This window comes from Neofelis nebulosa, chromosome 5, assembly GCF_028018385.1.
Source record: "Neofelis nebulosa isolate mNeoNeb1 chromosome 5, mNeoNeb1.pri, whole genome shotgun sequence".
Lineage (NCBI taxonomy): Eukaryota > Metazoa > Chordata > Mammalia > Carnivora > Felidae > Neofelis > Neofelis nebulosa.
The window spans coordinates 146,942,355-146,953,868 of record NC_080786.1 but is presented as its reverse complement, the minus strand read 5'-3'; the positions used below and the strand labels follow the sequence as shown (position 1 = coordinate 146,953,868).

At 52.5% G+C, this 11,514-nt stretch overlaps 1 protein-coding gene across 5 annotated transcripts in view; it reads right to left on the bottom strand.

Moving 5' to 3' along the window:
• Positions 1-4,725: 4,725 nt before the first annotated feature.
• Positions 4,726-11,514, bottom strand: part of EVA1C (eva-1 homolog C) — a 77,152-nt gene continuing 70,363 nt past the window's right edge. For all 5 annotated transcript variants that reach the window (XM_058731878.1, XM_058731880.1, XM_058731877.1 and 2 more), the window contains one exon: positions 4,726-5,294. In XM_058731878.1, coding sequence (XP_058587861.1) covers positions 4,918-5,294 — 377 coding nt within the window. In that variant the 3' untranslated portion in view covers positions 4,726-4,917. The remainder of the gene's footprint in view (positions 5,295-11,514) is intronic.

Sequence of the window (11,514 nt, the reverse complement as noted above, 5' to 3'; positions counted from 1 at the left end):
AGGGCTCCCTTCCAAGACTTACCAGACGCGAGGCTGACTCTTTCCTGGCACCACTCGACGGTGGGAGGGGTACCTGATGATCCTTTGGGTCTGGCCTCCACTGAGGTTTTGAGCGACGTTGTGCCAGCAGTGTGGGCCGACAGGGACCAGCACACGACCCCCCAGGTCCACAGCCCCTCACCCTGGGGGGGCAGGTCAGTTTCCTGAGATGGGGACCCTTGCATGAGTGATTTCCTGAAGGAGCGCTCTCAGGAGGAATTCGTGTAAGAAAATGGCTCCGTTCAGAATGATCGTGTACCCCCCCAAAGATTCACGTGCGGAAATCCTAACCCTCAGATACCCTGGTATTAGGAGGTGAGGCATCTGGGTGGTGATCCGGCCATGAGGACAGAGCTTCCGTAAGTGGGACTAGCGCCCTTATGAAAGAGGCTGCATAGAGCCCTGCCCCGTCCCTTCTACCACATGAGAAGGTGCGGGCAGGGAACCGGGACGGGGGCCCTCCCCCGACCGTGCTGACTCCCAGAGCCTGGGCCGCAGCCTCCAGAACTTCGAGAAATAGGTTCGTGTTGTTTACAAGCTGCCCAGTCTGGGGCCCGTTGTGGTAGCAGTCTGGGAGGACCAAGACAAAGAGGATGGGAGCCGGTTCTCTGCAGAAAAGGGCAGCCGGGGGGGCCGTCGGGGGGCACCCCCTCCCCTCCCCCGGTCCGGGGATCCGGGCATCACCCGCTCCACATCTGTGGAAGCTTCTGGGTCCCCGGGGGTGTGCCGCTTCTCCCCGAGGCGGCCCCGGATGCTCGGCGTCTACGAGGCCCCAGCGGCCCCCGCCAACGTCCAGCCCCGGGACTGCAGACGGGCGACTTTTCCAGCGGGCAGCTCGCGTCTGGCGAGGCGGTGTTTGCAGCAGGGGCCTGAGGTGCTGACCGGGGCAAACCTCCCACCGAGGGCTGGCTTCTTCTCGCAGGACTTCCGGGACCCCACCGCTCGGAAACAGAGGGGTGTCTGTTGCCCAGAGACGCACAAAGCGGAGGAGCAGCCGCGTGGGCCCCGAGCTCCCCCGGGAGCCTTCCACCCGGGAGCTTCCTCTGGCCGCCGCGCTCCAGCGGCAGCCCTTCATCCGAATCTGGTTCGGTCCTCTCCCTCCTGGGCTTCGTGCCCGTGCAAACACATTCTCAGCAGGACCCCTGCCGAGCATGAGGCTCTGGGCATGAGAAGAACGTGGCATTCTTCTTTGAGGCTCAGAAAATGCAAATAAACAGCTCACTACGTTCGCGGGGGCCAAACAAGGGCCCTCGCCCTTGGCGGGCCTGTCCTCCGTGTGGCCTCCTCGGGGGTCCTGGGAGGGGTGTGCAAGTGCGTGGGGCTTGGGGGTTGGGGACGGCTCAGAGAAGGGAAGACCCGTTGGGACACTCCACAAAAGCTTTACGACGGAGGTCCATGTGGGCCAGACTCTTTCTCCAACTGGTAAAGGGAAGACCTCCAGCTGCCATGTTCCCTTCAGCCCCAGGAAGACAACAGAGGGACAGTATTTATGCTCATGGATGTGCCGCTTGGGAGCTAGATATGGAGACAATGGGGACAGGCGGCTCCAGGAGCCGGGACAATACCCAAGTGCTCCTTGCTGGGCTCCCAGAAATGAAAGGACAAGCCTTCTCTTTGATTAGAATGGAATCCTCAGGAAAAAGTTAGACAATGGAGCCGTGTGTTCATGTCACTGTCTGCCATGTCCCAGAAGAAATTTATCTCTCATGACAGGTTTAAAACATGGCATCTCCAGCCCCGCCAACCTCTCCCCGGACCCTGCATTACGGAGGACTCAGTTACCTGGAGGTCCTGAGGCGTTTCAGCCTCTGCCCAAACCACCCCAACTAAGCTTGTCCATAGAGACACCTCTCTCGACCAATCCCTACCCTCCCACCTTCTCAGGGGTCAGAGTAAGGGAAGTTCATTCTGAAATTGGCAGGAGGATGGGGTGAAAGAGGAGATGTCACTCTGACTCATTTTCAGCGCCCCCCCCCCCTTCCCTCTGTTGAGTGGAAAACATAGAATTTCTCAACAAACCTGCAGTCGCCATTTTGGGCGACGGCACTGTTGTTAAAACACCGCACACGAATGTTTACAGCAGCATAACTCACAGTAGCCAAAGGTGGAAACAACCTGGGTGTCCACCGACAGATGAATGAGTGAGCAGAATGCGTTCTACCCATGCAATGGGATAGTATTCGTCCACAAAAAGGAATGAAGTCCTAACACGTGTTACGACACGATGGAACCAGAAGACGTTACGCTAAGCGAAAGAAGCCAGGCACGAAAAGACTACCCACGGTGTGATTCCATTTATAGGAACTGTCCAGATGGCACCTTGATCTTGGACTCCAACCCTCCCAAGCTGTGAGAAATAAACTTCGACCGTTCCTAAGCCACTCAGTCTGTGGCATTTTTGTTGTAGCAGCTCAAATGAACTAAGACAAATTGAGTGACACAAAAACAAACAAACAGGACTGCAGACCCCTTCTCAAGGCAGGATGCTGGGCCGGTTGATGAGAGACTCCACACCCACCCTTTCCTGCATGCCTCGGATGGGCCCTTCACTCTTAGGTCCTGGGTTGGGGGCGGGTGGGGGGGGGGTGCGGGGACTGAGAGAAAAATGCCTTCTCCGTATCCAGCATTGTTTGAGTCCCTGAGGGAACAGCTAGTTATTCCCGATCACCTCACAACTAAGTCCCCTCCATCCCGTTCTGCCATGTGAATTGGGCCCCCATACTTAACCTGTCAGCCTTCCGCTTCCTCAGCTACATATGCCTGCTTGCCGGGTTGGTGGCAGAAAGCTTGTCCATCCACAGCAGACATACGAGATGGATATAACACCATCATTTTTGTACTCTAAGTACCACTGGAACAAAAAAGAAAAAAAAATGGGGGGCGCCCGGGTGGTTCAGTCAGTGGAGCATCCTATTCTTGATTTTGGCTCGGGTCATGACCCTAGGGGAGGTGGGCTCGAACCCTGCCTCGGGCTCCATGCTGGGTGTGGAGCCTGCTTGGGATCCTTGCTCTCTCTCCTTCTGCTCCTCTCCCCCGTTCACACACACACACACACACACACTCTCTCTCTCTCAAGTAAGTAATAAATAAATAAATAAATAATAAAATCTTATTCTACTCCATAGCTATAAGCCTCCTGTCCAGCAGGGGGAGCTGTCTAAAGGAACCTCTCACCAGTTCTCCCATTAGGAATCGGTTTCCTTACCTTTTTTTTTTTTTTTCTTCTGCTCCCCTGCAATGATTTGAAAGGTAACTCCCCGCCTTGATCCTTGCCCAAAGGACTGTTGGGTAATCTGGACGATCCCTTTGACCACTAGAAGCTGTGCAGTCTTACATTCTGAATCAGGAGTGGGCAAACTTTTTCTCTAAAGGGCAAGAGAGCAGGGGCGCCTGCGTGTCTCCGTCGGTTAAGCGTCAGACTTTGGCTCAGGTCATGATCTGGCGGTCCATGGGTTCTGAGCCCCGCGTGGGGACTCTGTGCTGACAGCTCAGAGCCTGGAGCCTGCCTGGGATTCTGTTGTTTGCCTCTCTCTCTGTGTCCCTCCACCGTTCATTCTCTCTCTCTCCCCGCGTCTCTCAAAAATAAATAAACATCAAAACAAAATAAAGGGCAAGAGAGTAAATATTTTAGGTCTTGTGGCCCACACATTGTTTACAAAATCAGGTAAATGCTTGCTACCTGTTTTTGTACACCTGTGAGCTAAGAAAGGTTTTTACATTTTAAAGTGATAAAAAAAAAAAAAAAAGAATATGTGACATGTGAAAATGAAATCAAATTCAAAATTTCAGCGTCTGTAAATAAAGTTTTATTGGGACACAGCTACATTCACTCATTATGTACTAGCTAACCTGTGAGCTACAATGGCAGAGTTGAGCAGTCAGGGCATGACCCACATGCCTAAAATATTATCTTGCCCTTTAGGAAAAATTTCGCTGAGGGGCACCTGGGTGGCTCAGTCGGTTGAGTGTCTGACTTTGGCTCAGGTCACGATCTCGCGGTCCATGGGTTCGAGCCCCATGCCGGGTTCTGGGCTGACAGCTCGGAGCCTGGAACCTGCTTCGGATTCTGTGTCCCCCCCCCCCCCCCCCGCCCCCGCACCTCCCCTGCTTGCACTCTCAGAAATAAGTAAACATTTAAAATTTAAAGAAAAGAAAAGAAAAATGTTGCTGATCTCTGTTCTAAACAAATAATTTTAGTGATTAAAATCCACCACATAGTGGATGGATTCAAGCTTGCTGTCCTGTATATCAGTACAATTTTTTTTTTTTTTGATACAAGGAATCTCCTGTTTACTCATTTGTAAAAGGGATGATAGCACTACCTCGTGAGGTTGTTGTGGGGAATTAATGACTTAACGTAAGAAAAGCAGCTACAACAGAGCCTGGAATTATAAGCACTCAATAAATGTGCATTCTATGTTAATGTATAAAAATGAACTTAAGGGGCACCTGGGTGGCTCAGTCGGTGAGCGTCCCACTTCAGCTCAGGTCATGATCTCACGGTTCGTGAGTTCAAGCCCCGCGTCGGGCTCTGTGCTGACAGCTCAGAGCCTGGAGCCTCCTTTGGATCCTGTGTCTCCCGCCCTCTCTGCCCCTCCCCTGCTCATGCTCTCTCTCTGTGTCTCAAAAATAAATAAACATTAAAAAAAATTTTTTTTAAGAATTTAAATAAATAAAGAAAACAAAGACTTCCCTCCTAATTTATTTTGAATGTGCTGTAAACAGTTTGAAAGGTCCCTTTAACAGCTTCTCGCTTCACCGGTATTGGATGACATAACAAATACTCCTTCATGGAAGGTACGAGTGAAATAGAACCGGAGGGGCATTTTGGATCCTTCCCTCTTCAGAAAGTGTGATCGCATAAGATGTGTCTCTTTTTCAGTAGAACTGGCTCATATTTCTCGGGAGTGAGGTGTCCAAACCACTGTTCATCCATATTTCCTGGATGATTTGCTCCCTGCGCTCAATCCTTTCGGCCAGCTCTGCAGCTTCTATGGAACTGTAGACAGGATACGCAGTCCTACAAAACCCAGACGGTTCCCCTGGGAAATCAGAGTCTGAAGAGTCCTCCTCCCCCTCTTCATCCTCACTGTCTTCCTCAGCCTTGTCACTTCCTGGCACGAGGTGCTCCTTCACCAGCTGCAGCTCCCTGAAGTCCTTGGTGCAGGACACCCTGATGACCAGGGCGCACAATGTGAGTGCAAGACCGATGCAGACACTGGACACGAACAGCAGGGCTGCTCTCTCTGGGTGGGCTGTGGGGTGGGGGGGAAAGGACAAGTCAGGAGCTGGCCGGGACTGTCAGCCTTCACCAATCCACAGAAACAGACGTCTGCCCAAACCAAGAGCTCATGCAGGACGCCAATGCTGAACAGCATCTTTTCCTTTAAATATTTTTTTTAATGTTTATTTATGTTCGAGAGGGGGAGAAACAGAGCACGAGTGGGGTAAGGGCAGAGAGAGAGAGGCAGGCACAGAATCCGAAGCAGGCTCCAGGCTCCGAGCTGTCATCAAAGAGCCCGACGCGGGGCTCGAACTCCCGAACCACGAGGTCACGACCTGAGCCGAAGTCAGAGGCTTAAGCGACTGAGCCACCCAGGTGCCCCTTGAACAGCATCTTTGAAACCAGCCTCACCTAAATGGTCGTACACTCCCGTTGGTTTAAAACAAGAAAAGGTTTTGAGCCTGCGTGGTCAATCCATATAGGTACACGAGAGGACACATAGCAGAGCCACTCAGAAGCTGGACCCCACCCCCCCACCCCGAGTGCAAACTACGATCTGCCACTTATTAGCTGCGTGACTGTTGGCTGGTTACATAACCCCTCTGTGCCTCAGTTTCCTCATATGTAAAATGGGGCTAATAGCACCTTCCTGCCAAAGAGTGCATTCCTGTAACACTCTCGGAACATTCACTGACACGTAGTAAGCGCTCGATAAACTGTTCACTAGTACATACATATTTGTACGTACATGAATGTACTACGAATACAGCAGATGCTGGCAAAGCTTGATGTCTTTTAGATTAAAAAATAAATGTATGCACAAGTTTCTAGTAGTTCTTCCCACATCCAAATGATTGTGTAAGAATAACAGAAACAATGCTAATTTGCACCACGTATTCTGGCCTAAGTCCCGACATAAGGTGAATCCTTACCTTACCCCTGCGCGGAAAGGGCCATTATTGTCCCCATTTTGTAGTTATGTATCCCTTGAGCTGCTAGCACTCCCGCTTTGGGAAATAACGATGCAGCAAACTCCCTCAAAACAGAAATCAGGCGCTGGCAGACTTTCTCCTTCAAGGGCAGATAGTGAGGATCTCAGCCCTTGTGGGCCGTGAGTCTGTGCTGCCTTTGTGCACAAAGGCAGCCCCAGACCTACAGGGGTGGCTACTGAAACTGGATTTACAAAACCGGCCCGAGGGCCACAGTTTGCTGACCCCTGAAACAAAGGCTCAAGCTGAGCCAGCAAAGGGAAGCCACCGCCTGTGGACGACTGGCCTCTGTAGGCTTAGCCAGACCTGGATTCGGGATCTCGGGCTGTGAGCTCCTTGTGGGGTGGGCACTTGGAACCCCTGGCATTTGCTCAGTGCATCTCAGTGATCCTTCTCTAGGCACAGCCCCCCCCTCCCCCCGCCGCCGCCCCCCATTTACCACACAGAAGTATGAATAATGACTATTGTCTTTGCTGCCTCTGTCCCTCCCCAGAGGTCCAGGCTGGTGTCAAAACTCCAGGGTTGTTAAGTTTCCTATATCATCAAGGGATCTAGCCCACTGTGGTCTGATGGGAAGAGATCTAACTAAGCAGGACGCATCCCCTGGAAACTCGTAACCTCTCCGTTCGGCTTCCTTCACTTGCAGCTCAAGTCGTGGATGCAGCTCCTGGACCCAGATATGTTGTTCTTTGTTGCTATCACCCCTACTAGTAAAATCTGATCACTCTCTTTATGACACGGAAGTCAACGCCAATCGATCCAGCTCAGGGAAGGACAGCTGGGTGTGTTCTTAAGTGCTATTAATAGTAATATATTTTTCCTGAGGGTCAAGGCATTTTGAAGATTTGGTCAAACACAGCCATGCATCCTTTGCGAGAAAAGAAAAGGCTATTTTCATTTCTGGGAGCAGAGGTAGAATGGGGATTGGGCTGCCATTTGGGACAAAGTCATTAAACAACAACACACAGAATGACGGAAAGACCAGAGACTCTAAGGCAACAGGGCGGATGTTTCTTTCTCCCTCCCGCACATCGCAGCCTCCGCTGGGAGTCGACTCCTCACCCCTGACTCCTCTCCCCTCCTGTCCCTTTGAATGTCCCTTTCCTCTCCCTGCTGCCCCCACCCCACCCCACCCGCCCCAAACCTCCCAGCCAATGTCCCCTCTAACCCCCCCCCCCCCATTCTCGGGGCACCCCGATGTGGGCTTTGGATGCAGCCACTACCCATCTCCTCCTTCCCTCAGCATAAACCGTGAGTCCCGCTGGCGGCCACGCCTGCCGCCATCACCTCTGTGGCACCTGTAAGGACTGTGGGTGGGGCAACGGAGTCCCGCCTGTTCCTTTTCCAGCCACCCACAGGTCAGGACAGGGCCACTTCCAGGGCCAAAGAGTCCCGTGATGGTCGAGCTTCCAGGAAACCACGATCACCGGTTGCTCTCCTCTCCTCTGAGAGGTCAGTCATTCCCAGCAGTGGTGTGGTGGGCGAACCTGGGCCTCACCCTCCCTGGACAGAGTTTGAGATCTGGCTCTGCCCCAGGCAGGCAGGTTAACTCTGGGCTAGTTACCATACCTTCTTCTCCCCCCTCCCTCCCTTCTTCCCTTCCTTCCTTTTTAAGGAGCCCAGGTGGACAGAATCAAATTAGGAATTAAATTAGGCTAGGACACATCCTCTTTGCTGGTCAGGGCACGGCCCTCCTTGATGTTTATTCATTTCATTACTTTTATTTTTTTAAGTTTATTTATTTGAGAGAGACAGAAAGAGAGAGCATGAGCAAGGGAGGAGCAGAGAGAGAGAGAGAATCCCAGGCAGGCTCCGCACTGTCAGCACAGATACCCATGTGGGGCTCAAACTCACGAACTTCGAGATCGTGACCTGAGCAGAAATCAAGAGTCAAACGCTTATAACCGACTGAGCCACCCTGGGAGTTTTTAACTGAATATTACGCTGCCTCCTACGACTCCATCATCTTGACTACACGGTGGCTTATTCATGCTCTCTCCTGCTGGTCGCTGTCTCCGTCAGGCTCTTGCCACGTGGGCGCCGTAGCCTCAAACAGTCCTGTAAATGTCCCTGATGTCCACGTGCAAGTGTTCCTCTTGGGGACGGACCTACGAGGGAGCTGATACATGTATGCAGTTTCTATATATTCTTGGTAATAACCATTTGACAGTGTATGTTGTGACTATCTCTCGGTGAGTGGCTGGGACTTCCACTTTCATTAAGGCGTCTTTTGATCTAGAGAATTTATCTGAAAACCAGGAACACCACCGCCCTTCTCCGTCTTCCTCTCTCCTCTCTCACCCTGTCATCCACCTTCCCACTGTGGCCACTGCAAGCTTTTTAAAATTGCACACTGGATCACATCACTGCCCTACTTAGCACCGGTAAACAGTTTCCCTCTTCTCACTAAGTTGGAAATCAAATCCTGACCGTAGCCTGCGAAGCCTTGGCCTTGCTAGGCCTTGGCCCCAGCGACCCCCCCCCCCCCCCCCCGCCCAAGTTCAGCTCCAAGGACTCATTCATGCCTCAGTTTCTGTTTTCCTGCCGCATTGGCCTCCTTCCGTTCCCCACGGGGCCGGGGCGAGGGGCAGATGGCCTCACACCTTGGTGCTTTTGCACGGAATGTTCTTTCTTCCTCCTTCATCTAGACCTTTCTGCCCCCACCCCCAGGCTGGGCCAGGTCCCCCCCGCCCCCGCCCCCCCCCCCCGTCATTAGGTTCCATAGCATCTTGAATGTCACTAAATCACTGAAGGTGTTTTATCCTGTCTCACCCCAGAGAACGCAAGCTCCATGAAGGCAGGGGCCGAACTCTCTTGTTCTTCACGAATCCCCAGTGCCCAGGGTAGAGCAGGGATTACGCAAACACCTGCTGAGTCCGTGAGAAGAGGGGTGTCCTGTGGGTGGGGCTCCATTACGTAGCTGCCTCTCTTCCTCTCTCCCTCTGCTTCTGGGAGGTGATGGTCAACTGCAAGGAGAGCTTCTCACTTATCAGGCCCTACGTGCCTCCTGCCCAGTGGTCGCTCTTTAGGCCGCGTCTACACCAAGTCTGCTGAGATCCCGTGATCGAAGTTGGTGAACACGGCAAAGCCTCATGGGAGCCAGGCTTCCTCATCTACGCTGACTGGTTTGAGGTCACAGAATCACCAGGTGTTAGTTAGAGGGCACCTGGAGGTGGGCCGGCCCAAGTCCTCCTGAGGCAGCCTCGTCCTTTGTCCACAGCCACCGCGTGGCTGGGACCCCGAGCTCCGGCGGGGCTCTCTCTCCACAGCCACCGCCCCCTGGGCTTTACACTGAGGGCACATCATCAGTTTTCAATTGGACCACTCGCAGCTTTTGCGACCCCTTTCCTATTATGTGTTCCAGAAAGATAAAGGCATTAGTCTCCCTGCAGTTAAAGAGAATCTTCACATCTCTTTTTGTTATTAGATAACACATCTCTTTGTGTTATTGTTCTCAGTTCAGGCTCAGTTCGTCACAGGCTTAAGTGAAGGACTTTAATGTCATCGGCTGCGGTAAGCCTGCAGGAATCTCACAAGGGTGGCCTGTGGCCTTTAAGGCCCCCTGACCCTTAGATCTCTGGTCTAGAGCCAACACGAGCTCCAGTTCCAACCTATTGTGTCCCAGTAAGACGCCGAGAAGCCGGGGCCAGGGTCCCGCCTCCTGGGCCCTGCTACTGATGGGTGAAAGCACAGAGCTTCCTGAGCTCTTGGTCTGACAGCACTTACGGACGCGATAATAACCTTGTCACGGAACCGAAGATTAGAGACCGTGGGAACACATCGGAAGCCACACCTCAGTGGCAAGGTGGCGCTGATCCCCGATAGTCCTCCCTCTCATGTAACTCTGACTTTGGAATGTGTTATCATACTTCTATTTCAATGCAGGGCCGTCTGGTAGCCTAGAATTCCTTTCATATAAAACACGATGCCTCCGCATCTCAGGACAAGGTCTGCTTTCTGACCGTGACCCCCAGCTACCCTAGTTACCCCAGGGACCCCGGGCGGCCGGACCGTCCACAGCATGCTCTGCCAGAGGGCTGGAGGCCCAAGCAGAGGCAAGTGACAGAAATATTAGGACACGAGAGGCATGCCTGCGGGTATATGTGGGGGAAACACACCAAGCTGCTGTCACGAAACTTACATAGGTGGAGCGGGTGGTGCGTCTGGGTGGCTCAGTTGGTTAAACGTCCGGCTTTGACTCAGGTCACGATCTCACAGGTTCAAGCCCCACATCAGGCTCTCTGCTGTCATGCAGATCCTCTGTCTCCCTCTCTCTCTGCCCCTCCCCCACTGACGTACATGCATGCGCACGCACCCTCTCTCTCTTTCTCTCTCTCAAAATTAAAATAAACATTAACAAAAAATAAGTGGAGGGGGAGAGTCAGGTTCTGAGCAAGACTGTCCAAATAAGGCTCCTTGGGTACAATCTGCTGGGGTCTGATGGCTGAGCCAACAAATAAACCGCTTTCCAAAAACCACACACACACACACACACACACCTCCATTCCTCTGATTTCAGAATTTTTCCACAGGCTTCTTCAAACTGATGATCTGGTTCTAGAATGAATTAGGTGTGCACAGTTAAGGGTACGTTCGAACGTACTAAATGTACTAAACGTACTAAAATGATGCCTCACTGTTGGGGAAAGCTTCACAGGTCACTTACATGGCCCAAAGAGAAACTGTTCCCCGGGGCCCCTGGACATTCTCACGTCTGTTCTGCCAACCCCTGTGTCCCAGTATCCCAGGACATGCCCCTCAGTTTTGGCTTCCAGTCGACTTGTCCCCTGTGTGTACGTGACTGCACCCATGTGGTCAAAACCACGTGCAGCCTGACCTGGGGAAACGTCCTTTGGGATCCACCCAATCTCCGGAGCATGCGAAGCTGATTTTTCCAGAAGCTGACCTGGCTCACTCTCAGCTCCGGCTGCTCCTGCTGGTGGTTCCCCCACCCTCTCAGACAGGCCTCTTCCCCACGGCTTTCGGGGACAGAGGCGCCCAAGCAACCCTCAATAAAACCAAGTCACCGGGCATGAAGTCCTTACATTTCTTCAAAACGGACTACCTATAAATAGCAAATACATGGTGACAAGAAGGTGCAGGACAGCTCATGACGCCAGATGAAGATTCATCATCTGCTCATTGGTTAACCACTTACCGAGCATCTGTCCCACGCCAGCCTGTCCTGGTCCCTGGGCCGTGACAACAACTAAGACAGCAAACACTGGTCCTCAAGTCAGGCAATGTGTAGCAGTGAAATGG